General features: G+C 35.3%; 1 protein-coding gene across 1 annotated transcript; it reads right to left on the bottom strand.

The window, feature by feature from the left end:
• Positions 1-68: 68 nt before the first annotated feature.
• On the bottom strand, positions 69-22,864 carry LOC133330500 (dopamine receptor 1; the record flags this gene model as incomplete). Its single annotated transcript, XM_061538936.1, has 2 exons — positions 69-824; positions 22,619-22,864. Coding segments are annotated over 2 exons (787 nt in total), but the record flags the coding sequence as incomplete, so codon positions are not given.
• Between the last annotated feature and the right edge of the window lie 235 nt (positions 22,865-23,099).

The following is a 23,099-nucleotide window of genomic DNA, read 5'->3' as shown; positions in this document are numbered from 1 at the left end:
TCCATTTTGTTGTTGCTGTAGTTGTCGTTTCTTATTCTTAATTTTTTCGTGTATACACTTCTCTTCTCTTTTTTTAAACCAATACTGTTTCCATTTGTTTATTATCACCATATTTATTACTGCCATCCAGTGACTCTACCACAATTGTTGCAGATGCCACTGTCACCGAATCTCAGGGTCCATATGGTGTTATGGTCAGCGACGCAGCATCCGATGCTCGCGATACGCAACATGCCAATGTTGTGCCATACTCGTGACTGGTATTGCTGCTATTGCGTTTTGGTCATATTGCAGATACCTGTTCCAATTCCGCCGACGAACGGCCCGAATGCATGGCGACAACATGTTTTGCCGCATAATCCGTAACAAAACGATCACTGTTACGTGGATGTATATTGCCGATGTCCTGATTGCAACACCACGGATTTCGTGTTGTCAAAATTCGCTTGAATGCATCACGAAACTCTTTGTTGAATATGGAATAGATGATGGGATTAAAGGCCGAATTGGAGTAACCCAGCCATGAGAGTATTTTAAAGGTTTGACCGCCTATACAGGTTTTACAGAATGCGGCCACAATGTTCACACAAAAGAACGGCACCCAACATATAAGGAACACACCCATTATCACGCCCACTGTAACGGCTGCCTTGTGATCCGAAACATGATAGGGTGAGCTATGATTTAGATTGCGGACTTTGAATTTTTTCTTCTCTGGTGGTTTGGTTCGTCGTATACTTTTGTAACGTTGCTTTTCGGCCACCTCACCTGGCCGGGTAACGGCTTTAATCGATTTTACGTGCTTCTGGGCATAACAGTAGAGGCTGTAAAAAAGGGAAAATGAGAAAAAAACGAAAGTTAAAAACATCTCAAAAGGAAAAGGGAGTCCAATCAGCTATTAAGCTGTTATTTTGTGTTCGCCGAACATGAAAAAAAGCGGTAAAATACGAAAGTCGCACACAAAAGCAAATCGACTTTTTAATGTTGCCAATACTTGTGGCGCATTCGCAGAAAAAGAAAACCTTCAATGCCATCAAATTCAGGCAATTTCACAAAAAACTAACGAAACAAAGTGGCAAATTACTTTGGTTTCCCCAGTTTTCAATACAATGACCCGCATTTTGGTGGGGTTGATAGTTGTCTGGTGCAATCGCAAAACTTATTCATCCACCAACTCACAATGAAATATTGACTAAGGGAAAATAAAAATACAGTTTCTTACAAACCTTTCAGGCAGTCATATAGTCTTCAATGTATCTGCACCGAGGGTTCCGAAACTTCCCCAGAAGTTTTCTTTAAAAAAATACGCATATGGCTCCCATGAAGCTTTGTTTAGAGAAATTATGCCTAGGTATTACAAAGCTCAGATACTACGCTTTTAAAATCCACACTTAGGTCTTCGAAATATTCCAAGAGGCTATGCTATAAAAATGAACGCCTAGATTTTTGAAAGCTCCCAGGAGGCTATACTTTAAAAATCCAAGCCTAGTTCTCCCGCCAGACCAAACTCACACTCTATAAGACGGTGATACTACCCGTGCTGGTTTATGGATCTGACGCATGGGAACTTACGCAAGCATATAAGGCAGCTCTTGCAGTGTTTGAGAGAAAAATTCCCCGAAAGATCTATGGGCCGATCTGCGTTGACGGTGAATATCGCCGTCGAATGAACTATGAGTTGTACCAGCTATTCTCGGACATCGACATTGTTAGACGTTTTGAGCTGCAGCGACTGCGTTGGCTAGGTCATATTGTGGATGAATGACGATTCCCCAGCCCAGAAGGCATATAAAAGCGAACCAGCTGATGGTTCGCGCAGAAGGGGAAGGCCACGAATACGATGAAAACATCAAGTCGAAGACAACATTGCCGAAAATGGTCTTTCAAATTGGAAAAACTTTCTAAGCTCGGCTTATGGAACGAAAGTTCTGTCACAAGCCAGCTAAGTAAGTAAGTAAGCTTTTCGAAAATCCCCAATAAGCTTTAAAAATCTATGCTTTAAAATCCAAGCCTAGCTCTTCGGAAATCCCCAAAAAGCTTAAAAAATGAATAGGACTTCGAAAATCTGGAAGAGGCAATGATTTAAAAGTCCACGCGAAAGTCCCAAATCCACGCATAGGTCATCGAAAGATCCCAAACGGCAATGTTTTAAAATCCACGCATATATTTTCGAAAGTCCCCAAGAATCTTTGCTTTAAAATTCCACCCAAAAGTTCCAAATCCACACATAGGTCATCGAAAGATCCACGCATATATCTGCGAAAGTCCCCAAGAATCTATGATTTAATATCCACGCCTAAAGCTTGCAAAGCCCCCAAGAATCTATGATTTAAAAATCTACTCCTAGGGCTTCAAAAATTCCCAAAAAGCTATGTTTTCAATATCAATTCCTCGGACTACCAAAGTGCCCAAGAAGCTCAAAGCTATCCTTTAAAACTCCATCATTCTTTAAAAATCCTCTCCCAGAGCCCTGAAGGTTCCAATAAAGCTATGCTTTAAACATAAACACCAACACAAGCCCTGAAGGTTCCAATAAAGCTATCCTTTAAACATAAACATCAACACAAGCCCTGAAGGTTCCAATAAAGCTATGCTTTAAACATAAACACCAACACAAGCCCTGAAGGTTCCAATAAAGCTATCCTTTAAACATGAACATCAACACAAGCCCTGAAGTTTCCAATAAAGCTATGCTTTAAACATAAACACCAACACAAGCCCTGGAAAAAAACTTCTTTAAAAATCCACGCCTTAGACAAGCCTTAGAAAAAGACTTCTTTGAAAATCCACGCCTTAGACAAGCCCTGGAAAAAAACATCTTTAAAAATCGACGCCATAGACAAGCCCTGGAAAAAAACTTCTTTAAAAATCGACGCCATAGACAAGCCCTGGAAAAAAACTTCTTTGAAAATCCACGCCTTAGACAAGCCCTGGAAAAAACAACTTTTTTAAAAATCTACGCCTTAGACAAGCCCTGGAAAAAGACTTCTTTAAAAATCCACGCCTTAGACAAACCCTGGAAAAAAACTTCTTTAAAAATCCACGCCTTAGACAAGCCCTGGAAAAAACAACTTTTTTAAAAATCCACGCCTTAGACAAGCCCTGGAAAAAAACTTCTTTAAAAATCCACGCCTTAGACAAGCCCTGGAAAAAAACTTCTTTAAAAACCCACGCCTTAGACAAGCCCTGGAAAAAACTTCTTTAAAAATCCACGCCTTAGACAAGCCCTTGAAAAAAACTTCTTTGAAAATCCACGACTTGGACAAGCCCTTGAAAAAAACTTCTTTAAAAATCCACGCCTTGGACAAGCCCTTGAAAAAAACTTCTTTAAAAATCCACGCCTTAGAAAAGCCATGGAAAAAACTTCTTTAAAAATCCACGCCTTAGAAAAGCCCTGGAAAAAACTTCTTTAAAAATCCACGCCTTAGAAAAGCCCTGGAAAAAACTTCTTTAAAAATCCACGCCTTAGAAAAGCCCTGGAAAAAACTTCTTTAAAAATCCACGCCTTAGAAAAGCCCTGGAAAAAACTTCTTTAAAAATCCACGCCTTAGAAAAGCCCTGGAAAAAACTTCTTTAAAAATCCAAGTCTTAGACAAGCCCTGGAAAAAATTTCTTTAAAAATCCAAGCCCTGGAAAAGCCCTGGAAAAAACTTCTTTAAAAATCCAAGTCTTAGACAAGCCCTGGAAAAAATTTCTTTAAAAATCCAAGCCCTGGAAAAAAACTTCTTTAAAAATCCACGCCTTAGGCAAGCCCTGGAAAAAAACTTCTTTAAAAATCCACGCCTTAGAAAAGCCCTGGAAAACAACTTCTTTAAAAATCCACGCCTTAGAAAAGCCCTGGAAAAAACTTCTTTAAAAATCCACGCCTTAGAAAAGCCCTGGAAAAAAACTTCTTTAAAAATCCACGCTTTAGAAAAGCCCTGGAAAACAACTTCTTTAAAAATCCACGCCTTAGAAAAGCCCTGGAAAAAAAACTTCTTTAAAAATCCACGCCTTAGAAAAGCCCTGGAAAAAAACTTCTTTAAAAATCCACGCCTTAGAAAAGCCCTGGAAAAAACTTCTTTAAAAATCCACGCCTTAGAAAAGCCCTGGAAAAAAACTTCTTTAAAAACCCACGCCTTAGACATGCCCTGGAAAAAAACTTATTTAAAAATCCACGCCTTAGTCAAGCCCTGGAAAAAGAACTTCTTTAAAAATCCACGCCTTAGGCAAGTCCTGGAAAAAAATCTTTAAAAATCCACGCCTTAGACAAGCCCTGGAAAAAAACTTATTTAAAAATCCACGCCTTAGTCAAGCCCTGGAAAAATAATTCTTTAAAAATCCAAGCCTTAGGCAAGCCCTGGAAAAAAAAACTCTTGACAAAAAAAATCCACGCCTTAGACAAGCCCTGGAAAAAGACTTCTTTAAAAATCCACGCCTTAGACAAACCCTGGAAAAAAACTTCTTTAAAAATCCACGCCTTAGGCAAGTCCTGGAAAAAAATCTTTAAAAATCGACGCCATAGACAAGCCCTGGAAAAAAACTTCTTTGAAAATCCACGCCTTAGAAAAGCCCTGGAAAAAACTTCTTTAAAAATCCACGCCTTAGAAAAGCCCTGGAAAAAAACTTCTTTAAAAACCCACGCCTTAGACATGCCCTGGAAAAAAACTTATTTAAAAATCCACGCCTTAGTCAAGCCCTGGAAAAAGAACTTCTTTAAAAATCCACGCCTTAGGCAAGTCCTGGAAAAAAATCTTTACAAATCGACGCCATAGACAAGCCCTGGAAAAAAACTTCTTTGAAAATCCACGCCTTAGACAAGCCCTAGAAAAAACATTTTTTTTAAAAATTCACGCCTTAGACAAGCCCTGGAAAAAGACTTCTTTAAAAATCCACGCCTTAGACAAACCCTGGAAAAAAACTTCTTTAAAAATCCACGCCTTAGACAAGCCCTGGAAAAAACAACTTTTTTAAAAATCCACGCCTTAGACAAGCCCTGGAAAAAGACTTCTTTAAAAACCCACGCCTTAGACAAGCCCTGGAAAAAACTTCTTTAAAAATCCACGCCTTAGACAAGCCCTTGAAAAAAACTTCTTTGAAAATCCACGACTTGGACAAGCCCTTGAAAAAAACTTCTTTAAAAATCCACGCCTTGGACAAGCCCTTGAAAAAAACTTCTTTAAAAATCCACGCCTTAGAAAAGCCCTGGAAAAAACTTCTTTAAAAATCCACGCCTTAGAAAAGCCCTGGAAAAAACTTCTTTAAAAATCCACGCCTTAGAAAAGCCCTGGAAAAAACTTCTTTAAAAATCCACGCCTTAGAAAAGCCCTGGAAAAAACTTCTTTAAAAATCCACGCCTTAGAAAAGCCCTGGAAAAAACTTCTTTAAAAATCCACGCCTTAGAAAAGCCCTGGAAAAAACTTCTTTAAAAATCCAAGTCTTAGACAAGCCCTGGAAAAAATTTCTTTAAAAATCCAAGCCCTGGAAAAGCCCTGGAAAAAACTTCTTTAAAAATCCAAGTCTTAGACAAGCCCTGGAAAAAATTTCTTTAAAAATCCAAGCCCTGGAAAAAAACTTCTTTAAAAATCCACGCCTTAGGCAAGCCCTGGAAAAAAACTTCTTTAAAAATCCACGCCTTAGAAAAGCCCTGGAAAACAACTTCTTTAAAAATCCACGCCTTAGAAAAGCCCTGGAAAACAACTTCTTTAAAAATCCACGCCTTAGACAAGCCCTGGAAAAAAACTTCTTTAAATATCCACGCCTTAGACAAGCCCTGGAAAAAAACTTCTTTAAATATCCACGCCTTAGACAAGCCCTGGAAAAAAACTTCTTTAAAAATCCACGCCTTAGACAAGCCCTGGAAAAAAACTTCTTTAAAAATCCACGCCTTGGACAAGCCCTTGAAAAAAACTTCTTTAAAAATCCACGCCTTAGAAAAGCCCTAGAAAAAACTTCTTTAAAAATCCACGCCTTAGAAAAACCCTGAAAAAAACTTCTTTAAAAATCCACGCCTTAGAAAAGCCCTGGAAAATAACTTCTTTAAAAATCCAAGCCCTTGAAAAAAACTTCTTTAAAAATCCACGCCTTGGACAAGCCCTTGAAAAAAACTTCTTTAAAAATCCACGCCTTGGACAAGCCCTGGAAAAAAACTTCTTTAAAAATCCACGCCTTAGACAAGCCCTGGAAAAAAACTTCTTTAAAAATACACGCCTTAGACAAGCCCTGGAAAAAAACTTCTTTAAAAATCCACGCCTTAGACAAGCCCTGGAAAAAAACTTCTTTAAAAATCCACGCCTTAGACAAGCCCTGGAAAAAAACTTCTTTGAAAACCCACGCCTTAGACATGCCCTGGAAAAAAACTTATTTAAAAATCCACGCCTTAGTCAAGCCCTGGAAAAAGAACTTCTTTAAAAATCCAAGCCTTAGGCAAGTCCTGGAAAAAAACTTCTTTAAAAATCCACGCCTTAGACAAGCCCTGGAAAAAAACTTCTTTAAATATCCACGCCTTAGACAAGCCCTGGAAAAAAACTTCTTTAAATATCCACGCCTTAGACAAGCCCTGGAAAAAAAACTCTTGACAAAAAAAAATCCACGCCTTAGACAAGCCCTGGAAAAAAACTTCTTTAAAAATCCACGCCTTAGACAAGCCCTGGAAAAAAACTTCTTTAAATATCCACGCCTTAGACAAGCCCTGGAAAAAAACTTCTTTAAATATCCACGCCTTAGACAAGCCCTGGAAAAAAACTTCTTTAAAAATCCACGCCTTAGACAAGCCCTGGAAAAAAACTTCTTTAAAAATCCACGCCTTAGACAAGCCCTGGAAAAAACTTCTTTAAAAATCCACGCCTTAGACAAGCCCTGGAAAAAAACTTCTTTAAAAATCCACGCCTTAGACAAGCCCTGGAAAAAAAACTTCTTTAAAAATCCACGCCTTAGACAAGCCCTGGAAAAAAACTTCTTTAAAAATCCACGCCTTAGACAAGCCCTGGAAAAAAACTTCTTTAAAAATCCACGCCTTAGACAAGCCCTGGAAAAAAACTTCTTTAAAAATCCACGCCTTAGACAAGCCCTGGAAAAAAACTTCTTTAAAAATCCACGCCTTAGACAAGCCCTGGAAAAAAACTTCTTTAAAAATCCACGCCTTAGACAAGCCCTGGAAAAAAACTTCTTTAAAAATCCACGCCTTAGACAAGCCCTGGAAAAAAACTTCTTTAAAAATCCACGCCTTAGACAAGCCCTGGAAAAAAAATTCTTTAAAAATCCACGCCTTAGACAAGCCTTTAAAAAATAATTCTTTAAAAATCCAAGCCTTAGGCAAGCCCTGGAAAAAAAAACTCTTGACAAAAAAACTTCTTTAAAAATCCACGCCTTAGACAAGCCTTGAAGAAATAATTCTTTAAAAAATCCAATCTTGAACAAGCCCTGGGAAAAAAATTCTATAAATATACAAGCCTTAGGCAAGCCCTGGAAACTTTTTTTTAATTCCACGCCTTAGACAAGCCCTGGAAAAATTATTTTAAAATCCACGCCTTAGACAAGCCTTGAAAAAATAATTCTCTAAAAAGCCACACCTTAGACAAGCCTTGAAAAAGTAATTCTTTAAAAATCCACGCCTTAGACAAGCCTTGAAAAAGTAATTCTTTAAAAATCCATGCCCGTTGAAAGAAATATTATTATCGTCGAAAATATATCCTGGTGTATGCCGATATCATGTCTATATAAGTGTTGGTATCATCAAGTGTTAGTTTGCCAAATAATCACTGTAAGCTTGTGTTAATCTCCCCCTTGGCTATACCCTCTTGGCTTATCAGCTTTACACTTACTTTGATATTGTAAAAAAAATATATACTCTTCTTTTATTCCTTTCCACTTTGCCTTTGTTTCCATAATATTTGACCACCTCTCACTCATTTCTTCTACACTCACAATTTGAGCTGATCATAAATGCAAGTAACGTGCAGGACTAACGACTAAGCAGAAGAAAGAAAAGACCCCATTGCAAAATAAAGGGAACCAATAAAAAATTTAAGGATGATTGCAAGTGCTGGGTGTCTTAGGTTGAGCGAGCGCCGTATCACACAAAATGACCTTTGCTCACGTTTGGTTTAAAGATTAATTTTAATCAATCATGGGTTTCTTGGGTTAGGTTCGTCCGTCTGTTGCTTTTTCTTCTACATCCGACATCTGCAAACCGAAAAAATGAGGACAAAAACTTTCGTTTAGCAGAGAAATTTTCTTACATTGTAAAAAATGTTTTAATCCTTGTGGCTTTGGTATGACACAGCAGACAAGGCATTGTGAGGGTGTGTGTGTGTTTTTTTTTTCTGTGGAACAAATTCATCAGCTGGGTCACTGAAAGACCATTATGACGGAAATAAAAGAAACATTAAGCTGACAAGAAGATAATTTTCCACATCATGTTTTTTGTTGTTGTTGTTAAATAACAAATGTTGCCTTACCCAATATTTTTGTTGTTGTTGAAAATTTCTATTGAAAACTTTGAATTCATTTGCAAACAAAATCATAAACCTTTTTCATTGATGCACAGATTGATGTAACAAAAATTGTTAAATAATTCACAATAAGTTTTTTAACAGATGTTGTTTTTTTGTGAAAAAAATTTGAAATGATAACAAAATAAAAATATTTTATTCGAATGTGTGTTTATGTAGTATGATGGGTAATTCAGAGGGAAGTGAACTATTTTTTAAAAACTAAATTTAAAATTCTAAGAGAACAAATGTAAATCTGAATTTATATACAGAGAGAAAATGGAGCTGTTAGAGAATATAAGAAATTTAAAGAGAACAACCAGCGTACGTTAATTACCGTTAATAATTGTGTTATCGGTCTGTTCTTCCTTTAAATAACGTAGTGAGGTTTTATGCTTAAGCAACGTAGTGACTTTGCTGATTAGGTCCTAGAAATCAATGACAATGATCAGGAATTCCAGCGAAAAAATTATCTTGACTGATGGGGTCCATTTCCATTTTGGTGGCAACGTCGACAATCAAAATTGTCGCATCAGAGGATCATGAAACATAAAACTTACTACTGAGAAACATCTCCACCCTTAACGTGTGGTTTGGTGCAGTTTACTATTATTATTTGTATGTTGTAAGAGTTTGTATTGCCGTGAAATATTGTTCCTAGAACCACCGTTTATAATGTCGTAATTTGACGATCACTTAAGATCGAACTTATAAAGCCCAATTGATATGTATAGTGGCCAATTAAAAATGGTTTGAGACCACTGGTAGAGAGCCCTCTACCATATTATGGGGGTCAACATTAAACATTTTATGTGCTATACAATGAGAACCCACAATGCCAAATTATAGACAATTCGGTTGGAAAACGTGTCCCAAATTTCCAAAACGTGGGCTGATATATCCCATTTCCAATACTAAAAATCAAATGGGCGCAGACTTTTGTGTGAACAAAATAAAATGTGTATTCTATGGAGAATATATTTACTCCTGAAGGGTCCTATATCCTTCAGGAGTAAATATATGACAAAAAGCGTAGTTTAACTTTAAATTGATACCAATTATATTGTTGTATGTACTCGGATGTGGGAGTTATTCCTAAATATTTGCAGAGGTCTACCTACTCCAATTACCACTACCATGATGTATTTGAAATTTTACACGATGTTCCGGCTGTGTTTTTTTCAAATCGTTCTATAGACCACAATAATAAGCCGAATATCAGAACACATCACATGGGGAAGGGACAGTTTTACTGTCAGTTTGACAGTTTTAATCAGTCGGTTTGATCTCTAATCGGTCAAGAAGGCGCAAATATCGGAAATATTGCCCAGGCACGGAATATAGATCCGCAGAAAGTTAGTGTTCCGTGGAAGTTGTGTAGGGTATCATATGATCGGTCCCATCCGGCTATACTGTTACGATCACGTGTTTTTAATAGAAAATTACATTTTTATACCCTCAGCTTTATGGCTAATGAAGGCATATAATCTTTGGTACGGTGAAAATGTGTCTCATCGAAATATTGGTTTTAAACCCGATGTTCCTTTGAACCAAATCAGAAAATTTGGATTCGATTTACACATTCAATTCGATTTCATTCAAACTTTGCACATCTTAATATTTCTTCCAAACTTAAAGGTTGGAGATGGGGAAGTTCGGTCTACTCCTTCTGGTACCTCTACCACAAAAATTATCAAAATTGTGCTAAAAATTAATGCAAACGGACTATCCGATTTTAACGAAACTTTGTACAGCATATTATCTTTACCAAGCTTAGATCGAGTAGGAAAATGGGACCAATTGGTCCACTCCTTTTCAATATTTATAAATCCAATATCAAGCCAATGAAATGTCCGATTTGAACCAAACTTTGCACAACCTATTATCTTCACCCAGCCTGGATCAAAATTGAAGATGGGGCCCATTGGTCCACTCTTGCTGGTACCTCCCCCACAAAGGGTTAACATTTTTAATATTTATGAATCCAATATCAGCGAATGGAATGCTTGATTTGAATAAAATCTTGCACAACCTATTATCCTTGCCAAGCCTAGATCAAGTCCTAATATGGGATCGGTTGGTCCACTCCTTCTGGTACCTCCAATGTAGGGCGAATGGTATACCCGATTTGAACTAAATTTTGCACAACCTATTATCTTTACCAAGTTCAGATCAAGTTCGAAGTTGGAACCTGTCCCCCTTCTGCTCTGGTACATCCTACAAAAAGTGTTAGGAAATAAAATCGGAAACATTTTTAATTGGACAGTTTTGACCAAGCAAAAATTGTAATATGATCATAACTGAAAATTATAGGCGTTGCCCTTGACCATACCTGCATCCTCATGGAAAATTTCAAAACGATCAGCGCTATATTTTCGCCCTCTAGTGTGGTAATGGGTTACTAAATAATATCTGAATACGTAAGCACCTGTAAACTATTAAGTGTGACTCCCACATCCGAGTACTTATGGCAATATAATTGATATGAACTCCCCTCCAAACACTCCTCTTTGATAAGCTATCAACTTCTGGGGACTGTGTCTTTCAGGAGTAAATATATACGCTATAGAAGACAAATTTTGTAATTTTTCACACAAAAATCGGGATCCATTTGGACCGCTAAATATTGATCGATATTTTTCAAAACATGTGCATGCTTACTCTTTGGTCCCATGTAAAAATTCGCGATGTTCGGGCCATAATTGCGGCCTCTGAGTGACCAGAAAATGCGACAAAAATGAAGTATTTGGTTGATTTCATTTCATAAATATTAACCGATCTTTACCAAAAACAATAGGGGTCTTCATAGGCCAGAACCCATTCTACATGCAAAATTTAGTGAAGATTGATCCATAACTGTGGCCTGTATTGTGTTTACAGATTATAATGGACACACGGACGGACACACATGTCTAGATGGACTCTGTTAGTCGAGATATGACGATCGGTATACTTAAAGGTAGATCTAGGACCAATATTTCGCGGCGTTACAAACTCTTGGGGCTGCCCTGACAACATAGTTGGGCAGGGTATAAAAAGTTACAGGACATTTATTCAGTTGTTTTAGATAATGACAGCAGTGTATATTCTATGTTACAAGTCTTCTTATTGCCAGCCGTTTGGAAATCGCCTAAATTTTAAATCGATAATAATATTAATCCAATTGAAGTAATATAAGCTTATAATATGTCTTTATTCATTAATGGTACATTCATTTTATTGCTTTTTATGTTGGCCTCCTATAATAGTTTCCTCGAAGTGTCACTTACATTATATAAATGTCGTATCGATTTCCGGTTAGAACTTTGCTTTTGGCAATTCCCAACGATTTCCTTGCAATAATCAGCAAGGATATAAGCGATAATAGAATAGCAACACATAAAATACCCCGGCAAACGACTACTATGGCAACTTTTTAGATATTTTCTCATTTTCTATATTTTTATTCAATAAAAAAAGTTTCGCACTATCCACAGGAAGTGCTTAAATCATTGCTTTGTGGTAATTCTTCAGGGAAAAAAGTTATCAAATAGTTTGCAGGGTGTTTTTTTCAATCCCTCTCACTGTGCTGTCGATGGCAAATGTCCACCATAAAGGAGAGAACGATATGTGGCGGAAAAAGTTTATACATGTCAACACGCCTTAATAAACAACAAATTACTGTGATAAAGAGGAAAGTAATTTTAATCATTATATCATCATCACCATTATGATTTTATTTTAGTCCCATGTTCTACTTGTTGTTTTGTTATGGAGGTGCATTTTGTGGTGAGAGAAGAAAAATAATATCCCAAGTAATGTTATATATTGCCGATGTGTGTATGAGTGTACTGTGAGTATGTATGTTTGTATTATAATTTCATACATACATCATAATCATCATCTGTTCTGTATGTACTTAAACTTCATATTAGTATTACCAACCTTAAGAACATTGTGGCTTGTCATAGTGGCTGCTGCTGTATGCTATGGACTGTGAGCAGCACAGTTGGGAATTATAAGGTTGGCTGCAAATATATAAGATTACCGGCATACTTATGTTATACCTGTCTATTATCATTAGATCTTGTCTAATGTTGTTCATGGCCTTGAATGGGACTAGAGGATTTGTAATGGAATTTACTCGTACGAAGAGTACCAACAAAGTTACCGGTACGATATGTCTTGTATGTTTGTAATCTATTCTTAGTTGATATGTCACCATGACTGGTTGGTAATATATTGCCCTTTAACTCATCCATAATAATTGTCAGAGGGTTTGTTCCTGAGGATGCTGCCTCTTCTGCTCAGTAAAGGAAATACACACACAAAAGTTTTTATCTGATAATAAAGTGTACATGGGAAATTTAACATTACTGCGGGTACAGAAGATAATTACGAAGGTGTCAAATAATTTCCAAGAAATTGATATAATCACCATGTCATAAAACGCTTATCAAAACAAACAAAAAATAAGTTTTGACATTCATTTATTTTTATGTTGATTGAGTATTTCTTCACACGTCACGACATTAAGACGATTAGCTATTAAGGAGATTATGTGAAATCTGTCCACAACAATAAAAAGAGACCCAAATTTGATCAAATCCTTCATCAGGTGAAAACTTCGGCAAAATAATTTGATGAAATGGGCAGTCCTGATGGATTGTTGAAGACATGCTGATAACCTTTTAAGGTTTGGTTAAGGTTTTCTGTATAAGGTTTGTAATTTGGGGCATTATGGGCCGATTCCGGTAGAGAAGAAAAAATATATGTTTTCATTTTGGAGATTTTTAATATAATTGTGGATCATGGATCATGACGCAAGGTCTAAAATGTTATATAACATTGGTACGTGTCAAAATATTAAAAATTCATGTAAATAAAGCAGAGGTAAGGTAATTATACAAACAAGGCAAACATGTTATATAAACATCATATTTTTATACCCCTCACCACACTGTGGTACAGGGTATTGTGTCTTTGTGCATATGTTTGTAACAGGGAAAAGGAAACGAAATAGACACTTGGTTCCTTTTGAGAATATGCCTGGAATTACCAAGGATGAACCCTATTGAAATTAGGAAAAATTGGTTCAGATTTAGATATAGCTCCCATATATATTTTCGTTCGATTTAATATAAATGGTGCACCAAAGCCCCTACATATCTTTCGATTTGCAAGAAAATTTGCACAGCCTAATGATTTAGGTCTATAATGATGTGTGTTAAGTTTCCCGAAAATCGGTTAAGATTTAGATATAGCTCCTATATAATTTTTCTTCCGATTTTATGTAAATTGTGCACTAAAGACCCAAAGTTTGTCCAATTGCCACACAATTTTGTACAATGAACTGTAGTTAATATAAATTAATCACTGGTAAGTCTCGTTGAAATCGGTTCAGATTTAGATATAGGAGCACCAAACTCCTCATGTTTATCAGATATTTATCCAAATAATCCGATTGATATTTGCTTAAAATTGATCTACATAATTTTGTTTCATTGTAAGAAGCAACTCTATATCTGACCAAATGAAAAAATTAGTATAGGTTGGAGAATGACATGTTTATGGATCCAATTTCATTTTACTGGTCCTTCAAAAAATGCAACGTCTGTTAGGATTCATCTGTTGAATATACCTAAAGTGGTGAAGGGTATTATATAGTCGGTCCTGTCCGACTTTACTACTTTCCTTACTGTTTTTTTAAAAAACGTTGAGTTTCAAAATCTTGTATCAAGCAGAGCCAAAGGATATTTCAATGGTTATAGCACCAAGTGACACCTTCTTCTGTCTAGAAATGACTTTTGGTTTTGCGGATTCATTGCAAATCTTCCAAAAACAAATGATCAAAATAGCGCTACCGCCAAATTACGGTATTTTCTGGATTTTGTGAACGTTTTTCAACACATTCGATCTCTGTAACTTAGATAAGCCACGTGAAACTTAGATAAACCACTGTCAACTTATTTAGAAAAACTTAGATAAACCACTGTCAACTTATTTAGAAAACACGTGCTCCAATACTCTAACATACCCTGAATGGGTATTATTTCAACACATTCAGCTTGATCAAAATTGTATATGTGGATGAACTTCATCCTATGAAATCTGAAATTTCCTATTACACCTTCAAATGGCAAAATTGGGTGGGATCTTGTGAACCCAGTCGTGATTTAAACATACAAGTGGCATGTATAAATCGAAAGAAGGGCGAAATGTTCAACATTAAATATTTTTCATACGATTTTATTCCAAGTGTGTCAAAAATAACAACGAAATTGGTAGACAGCAACAAATTTATGATAAAACAAGTAAAAAATTTCATTTGGTATTGCCGAGGTCTTCGGTGTTACACAGGTTTCATTATTCATTTTATGTAAGGCCAATGTTTCTATAAAAGAAGTTTCGGATTTAATGTTGACAAAATCGGTTATTCAATTCGATTCAAAATAAATTTAAAATTTTATATAATATTGGTCCTTTTGGGGGGAGGTACCAGAGGAGAGGACAGACGGGTCTCACCTTCTCACTTGATCTACGCTTGGTAAAGATAATAGGTTGTGCAAAGTTTGGTACAAATCGGACATTTCATTTGCCTGATATTGGATTTATAAATATTGAACATTTTGACCATTCCTGGGGGAGATACCAGAAGGAGTGGACCAATGAGTTCCATCTACGGACTTGATCTAGGCTTGGTAAATATAATAACTTGTACAAAGTTTGATTCGAATCCGACATTCCATTCCCATGGTTTTGGATTAATAAGTATTGAAAATGTTGACCATTTGTGGGGGATGTACCAGAAAAAGTGGATCATCTTTGGACTTGATCTAGGCTTGGTAAAAATATTAGGAAAATGGATGTACAAAGTTTGGTTCAAATCGGACAGTCAGTTCGCATGCAAATTTTTACAAATTTTTAGCACAGTTTTGGCTATTTTGTAGGGAATGTCCCAAATTCGGACTTTATCTAGGCTTGGTAAAAACAATAGGTGGTGAAACGTTTGGTTCACATCAGACATTCCATTCGCCAGAAGAAGTGGACTAATGGGTCCCATTTTCGGAATAAATCTGGGATTGATAAATATAATAGGTTGTGCAAAGTTTGGTTCATATATAATATTCATTTTTAGACCATTTTGCGAGGGAGGTACCCGAAAGAGTTGACCGAGCAATAGTTCGCGATATTTGCAGCCTCTTGACCTTGAAAAAGGTTTTCCGTTCATTGCACCCCCTAAATATCATTTCAACATCACCGAAAATTATAAGCGTCGTCTTTAACGGCAACCGCAACTTTTAAAGCGATCAGCGCGACATTTCCGCCCTCAAGTGGGTAAATAGTAATACTAAACAATATCATAACACATAGACAACCTTAAATGTTTAGGTATAACTCCCACATCCGAGTACATACAACCATATAATTGGTATCAATTTAAAGTTCCTCTTAAATGTACTATCAACTTCTCGGGTATATGTCCTTCAGAAGTAAATATATTCACCATAGAATAGGAATTTTGTATTTTTTTTAAACAAAAGTTTGGATCCATTTGACTCTCTAAATATTGACCGGTCTTCATCAAAATAATCATGTTTATTTTTTGGTCAGATACCCTTACCGGTGTGAAATTTCGTAGTGTTCGGGTCATAATTGTTACCCAGACCAGAAAAACAGACCATCATAATGTTTTGGTCCATTCCATCCACTAAATATTAATGGATCATTACCAAAAACAATAGATCTTCTTTGCAGTTATTGCCAATTCTGTATTTAACAAGTTACAGAATATCACTACTTAACTGCTTAATTGTTTCGTTACTCATTTAATTATAGATTAGAACTTATATATAGGCGGTTATGTTAAAAAATTGACCTATATTCACAATTTTCTGAGAGGAAGTTCTTAATCATTCAATAACCCGTAATGTCCAATTCATGCTATTGATGTTGGAAAATACTCTTTAGAAAGACTGTTTCAAAAGAGGAACTGATACATCGTGGTAGCGGGTATTTTAATCGCGTTAAAAATTACAAAGGAATAGTATAAAAATGAAGGCCAGGTGAAATTGTAATTCTCCCATTAACTATATATCTAAAATATGTTACTATTTGCAGAGAATCGTGCTTCCACACACAGGTTTTGATCTCGATTCGGAATATGGTAGAAAACTTTGGAATAGAGAATTTAAAAAAAGTCATAAAACGAGTCACACAATTAAAGACATTTTTTAAAGTGTTGCAAGAAGTATACAGTCGATATTCTACTGAAGAAAACGTATTTGCATTTACCCCTCCGTTGCTATGCAAGATAACACAACATATCATACATTAAATAATCGCTCACGCCCCTGTGCTATAAATTATACTATCTGCGAGGACATTTTTTTAACCAATTTATCTTAACAACCCACATCTTTTCAAAATGCCTTTTTCTATATCAACACACATCCACACTGCATACATTTATATTTTATTATTATGGATTATAGATTTCCTGTCATTACTCTATCCCAAACGCTCAGAAGGAAAAACAACGGACGGAAAAATGTAGTGAATGACATATGAACGCCTGCTGCTGACGATGGATGATGGAGAAATGTAACACGTGTAATGGTCCAATAACTAATACTGCTGGTCTCCAATGTATCATCATCGACTGAAGGAATATCTCCGGCAAATACAATCGTCGTCATCATTGTCATAACCAATGTACGAATGCCAACAATGTCGATGACGACAACGACATTGGTCCAAACCACAAATAAATATTCAGGTCACAGAGGCACCACCGACCGATCAACCAACCACCCAGCGTTGGCAGACACACCCAACTCGTTTTGGTTTGAAGGAATATTTGTTTGCGGTGATGGCATTTCCAAACCATAGAAAATCCACTTGAAATGACCAGCAGTTGGTATAATTGTTACTACATATTATTATTCTGATGATGATGATTGTTGTTGTTGCTGTTATTTCAATTTGTCATTTTAATTCAATATTGAATGTTGTATGGGGAAGAAAGTATGTCAAGGTGATGAGTTCATAAAATTAAAGATATTTTAATACAAGGGTCGATGAAATGTGATAACGTGTCGGTTTTGGTTTGTGGGATAATGGCGATTTTAATCATCAAGGAAGGAGGAAGCTGTGGAAATAATAAATCTATCAGGAATGAATACGAGACAAGCAACTGGAGTGGATTTTTAAATTTGTCAACGACATGATTTTTAAATATTACGTGGATTTTTAAAGAATCATTTTTCAAGGTTTGTCTAAGGCGTGGATTTTTAAAGAAACCTTTTTCAAGGTTTGTCTAAGACGTGGATTTTTAAAGAATCATTTTTTTAAGGTTTGTCTAAGGCGTGGATTTTTAATGAATCATTTTCCAAGGTTTGTCTAAGGCGTGGATTTTTAAAGAATCATTTTTCAAGGTTTCTCTAAGGCGTGGATTTTTAAAGTATCATTTTTCAAGGTTTGTCTAAGGCGTGGATTTTTAAAGAATTCATTTTTCCAAGGCTTGTCTAAGGCGTGGATTTTTAAAGAATTAATTTTTTCAAGGTTTCTCTAAGGCGTGGATTTTTAAAGAATTAATTTTTTCAAGGTTTCTCTAAGGCGTGGATTTTTAAAGAATTATTTTTCAAGGTTTGTCTAAGGCGTGGATTTTTAAAGAATCATTTTTCAAGGTTTGTCTAAGGCGTGGATTTTTAAAGAATCATTTTTCAAGGTTTGTCTAAGGCGTGGATTTTTAAAGAATCATTTTTCAAGGTTTGTCTAAGGCGTGGATTTTTAAAGAATCATTTTTCAAGGTTTGTCTAAGGCGTGGATTTTTAAAGAATCATTTTTCAAGGTTTGTCTAAGGCGTGGATTTTTAAAGAATCATTTTTCAAGGTTTGTCTAAGGCGTGGATTTTTAAAGAATCATTTTTCAAGGTTTGTCTAAGGCGTGGATTTTTAAAGAATCATTTTTCAAGGTTTGTCTAAGGCGTGGATTTTTAAAGAATCATTTTGCAAGGTTTTTCTAAGGCGTGGATTTTTAAAGAATCATTTTTCAAGGTTTGTCTAAGGCGTGGATTTTTAAAGAATCATTTTTCAAGGTTTGTCTAAGGCGTGGATTTTTAAAGAATCATTTTTCAAGGTTTGTCTAAGGCGTGGATTTTTAAAGAATCATTTTTCAAGGTTTGTCTAAGGCGTGGATTTTTAAAGAATCATTTTTCAAGGTTTGTCTAAGTCGTGGATTTTTAAAGAAGTATTTTTTTTTTTCAATAACTAAAAAGTATATTCTTTAGTTTTTTCTTTAAACCATTGTTCCCAATTAACATCCCATTTGCTTTAATATCCCCCTCAATTTGTTTTAACGATATTGTCGTAGCTGGATGCCATATTTTTATTGTCACAAATTGATTGTATGAAATAAATACTTTGAGCTTGCCAGAAAAATGAGTGAAAAAAAGGCCAGAAATTATGTTGTGTGTTTGTGACAGCCATTGTTAATGCAGACATTTTAAATCGACTGGTCATTTTCACAATAGACGCAGATTAATTCTTGTATACATTTTTTTGCAATATCATTTTTGCAGACCTACAGTTCGAAAGGCGGTGACGGCGACATGATTTGTAGCATATTTTCTCAGCTTATTTTTTTCATTTTAAAATATGGTCTAATTGTATCAACGAAATAAAATGCCTTGTCATTAATTCTATTAGGCGTTACACAAGAAGAAAAAGGCTCAGTCCTATTTTTTACTCATTGTTATTTTGGAACTTTTAATGACAACAGCATTACATGGTAATTTTTCAGAGATTTTACCCCGAGGTTGGCACAAATAATGTTTGATATTTTAAAACAGATTATATTGAAAGGTGTAGGAGAAGAGAAGAAAGAATATTATAAAATTGGTTGTTTTCTAAATCGTCAAATACGCACATTTGAATTTGTGGTGCCTTCCATGCTAAATTAAAATAAAATTAAATACAAAAATAAAATTTTATTTAGTTAAAAACTAAATTATTAACTTTACAGGTGTACAGGTCAGCAAATGTAACCCAAATTCTAAGAAAAGTTCATAATTATATCAGTGGCTACTGATTTCATATTCACATACAAATCCGTGAAAATTTTTGATACTTTTCAAAAAAGGTTCAACCCCCAACTTCGTGGCATACACAGGGTCTCTTCTCCCATTTCAGCTTAGCACAAAAAGGCCAACAAAATATTTTTAAACAATATTTGTTTAGGAATAAAGAACAAGCGGAGAGTATAAAAACTACGCCAACAATAGAAAGCCAAACGAAATACCGGCACGTTGATGTTTTCATTACACACGAATTAAATGTTGTAAAGGTAAACCGCATGGATGTCCTTTTTGTATTGTCATGTAACCTTGCCACCACCCAACACTCAATTACAAATAAGTTTGGGTCGACAAATGCTAATTAAATTACAAGTTGTTGTCAGGACGCAAAAAAAGAACAGACGTTTGGCAATTTTCCACGTTACCTATAATTTGGACGACCACCACATCAGCATACAAAAGACCTTTTGCTAATTTAAAATGTGTGGGTTTTTTCAGAAACACAGTAAAGGAAATTTGGATAAAATCTAAAAAATGCTTCTTTAAAAATCCACACCTTGCCTACTGCTTGAAAAATTGATTCTTAAAAATCCAGGCCTTGCCTACTGCTTGAAAAATTGATTCCTTAAAAATCCACGCCTTGGCTACTGCTTGAAAAATTGATTCCTTGAAAAAATGTTTCTTTAAAAATCCACGCATTGAAAAAATGCTTCTTTAAAAATCCACGCATTGAAAAAATGCTTCTTTAAAAATCCACGCATTGAAAAAATGCTTCTTTAAAAATCCACGCATTGAAAAAATGCTTCTTTAAAAATCCACGCATTGAAAAAATGCTTCTTTAAAAATCCACGCATTGAAAAAATGCTTCTTTAAAAATCCACGCATTGAAAAAATGCTTCTTTAAAAATCCACGCATTGAAAAAATGCTTCTTTAAAAATCCACGCATTGAAAAAATGCTTCTTTAAAAATCCACGCATTGAAAAAATGCTTCTTTAAAAATCCACGCATTGAAAAAATGCTTCTTTAAAAATCCACGCATTGAAAAAATGCTTCTTTAAAAATCCACGCATTGAAAAAATGCTTCTTTAAAAATCCACGCATTGAAAAAATGCTTCTTTAAAAATCCACGCATTGAAAAAATGCTTCTTTAAAAATCCACGCATTGAAAAAATGCTTCTTTAAAAATCCACGCATTGAAAAAATGCTTCTTTAAAAATCCACGCATTGAAAAAATGCTTCTTTAAAAATCCACGCATTGAAAAAATGCTTCTTTAAAAATCCACGCATTGAAAAAATGCTTCTTTAAAAATCCACGCATTGAAAAAATGCTTCTTTAAAAATCCACGCATTGAAAAAATGCTTCTTTAAAAATCCACGCATTGAAAAAATGCTTCTTTAAAAATCCACGCATTGAAAAAATGCTTCTTTAAAAATCCACGCATTGAAAAAATGCTTCTTTAAAAATCCACGCATTGAAAAAATGCTTCTTTAAAAATCCACGCATTGAAAAAATGCTTCTTTAAAAATCCACGCATTGAAAAAATGCTTCTTTAAAAATCCACGCATTGAAAAAATGCTTCTTTAAAAATCCACGCATTGAAAAAATGCTTCTTTAAAAATCCACGCATTGAAAAAATGCTTCTTTAAAAATCCACGCATTGAAAAAATGCTTCTTTAAAAATCCACGCATTGAAAAAATGCTTCTTTAAAAATCCACGCATTGAAAAAATGCTTCTTTAAAAATCCACGCATTGAAAAAATGCTTCTTTAAAAATCCACGCATTGAAAAAATGCTTCTTTAAAAATCCACGCATTGAAAAAATGCTTCGTTAAAAATCCACGCATTGAAAAAATGCTTCTTTAAAAATCCACGCATTGAAAAAATGCTTCTTTAAAAATCCACGCATTGAAAAAATGCTTCTTTAAAAATCCACGCATTGAAAAAATGCTTCTTTAAAAATCCACGCATTGAAAAAATGCTTCTTTAAAAATCCACGCATTGAAAAAATGCTTCTTTAAAAATCCACGCATTGAAAAAATGCTTCTTTAAAAATCCACGCATTGAAAAAATGCTTCTTTAAAAATCCACGCATTGAAAAAATGCTTCTTTAAAAATCCACGCATTGAAAAAATGCTTCTTTAAAAATCCACGCATTGAAAAAATGCTTCTTTAAAAATCCACGCATTGAAAAAATGCTTCTTTAAAAATCCACGCATTGAAAAAATGCTTCTTTAAAAATCCACGCATTGAAAAAATGCTTCTTTAAAAATCCACGCCTTGAAAAATGCTTCTTTAAAAATCCACGCCTTGTAAAAATGCTTCTTTAAAAATCCACGCCTTGAAAAAATGCTTCTTTAAAAATCCACGCCTTGTAAAAATGCTTCTTTAAAAATCCACGCCTTGAAAAAATGCTTCTTTAAAAATCCACGCCTTGAAAAATGCTTCTTGAAAAATCCACGCCTTGAAAAAATGCTGCTTTAAAAATCCATGCCTTAGCTACTCCTTAAAAAAATGCTTCTTTAAAAATCCATGCCTTGGCGACTCCTTAAAATATGCTTCTTTAAAAATCCATGCATTGGCTACTCCTTAAAAAAATGCTTCTTTAAAAATCCACGCCTTCTTTAAAAATCCACGATTCTTTAAAAAAATCTAGGCTTTAGTTGGTCCTTGAAAAAATGCTTCTTTAAAAATCCACCTCCTAAAGGGTCCTTGAAAAAATGCTGCTTTATAAATGTCTCACTTCTGTCACCCTTAATCCACCTAAGTACCTTGTGTCCATCTACATCAAAAGCCAAAAATCTTTACCAAATATCTTTGTCACTTCTAAACCAACAGTATCACCGATATCACCCGTCCATCTCTATTAAATTCCCCCCACTGTACAACCTGCATTCATTAATGTTTTGGCAATGCCAGGCATAACCCTCATTTAAATTTTCATACAATGAACACCTGTTTTGTTTGCCACTATTCCCTTTTTACAGTTTGGACGTGTTTCGATGCCAATCTGCACTCACACACACCCAAATCCACATATTAGTCTTACAATACTAACACACGACTACTCTTCTGCTGCTTCTCATACTCACCGACAGTAGATGCCAATCATCACCACACATGGAAAATAAAAACTGATACAGCTCGACACGACTGCGTATGTGGGCGTCAGATCCAGTGCACAGGTTGGATATTTCTTTCCATTATCCTCTACAATTAACGGTTGATCGGGCCGATGTAATCCCAATGAGATGGGTACAAATGAAACGAATGCGGCCAGCAGCCAAATGGCAGCTATTGTGATGACAGCCACACGCCTTGTTACCCAACGGCCGTATCTGCAAAAGGAAGCGAGAACAAGAAGAAGAAGATGTAAATACGAAAAAACGTAAATAAAGGGAATTAAAAACCAAATTGGAATTGTGTGGTAAATTATGAAAAAGGAAACAAGTGAAGTTTCAGCAAAACCACAACAACAACAAGGATTAGAAATCGAAATTACAAGTGTGTTTTGTACGCGTGTGTTCATACGTGTGTATGTGTTCAATGATAAATAGGTTGATTGCTTTGGGT

Source organism: Musca vetustissima, unplaced genomic scaffold (assembly GCF_032173495.1).
Source record: "Musca vetustissima isolate MV318-11 ecotype Yass unplaced genomic scaffold, APGP_CSIRO_Mvet_v1 utg23904, whole genome shotgun sequence".
Taxonomy (NCBI): domain Eukaryota; kingdom Metazoa; phylum Arthropoda; class Insecta; order Diptera; family Muscidae; genus Musca; species Musca vetustissima.
The sequence above is the reverse complement of the archived record's forward strand: the minus strand, read 5'-3'. Positions and strand labels throughout refer to the sequence as shown.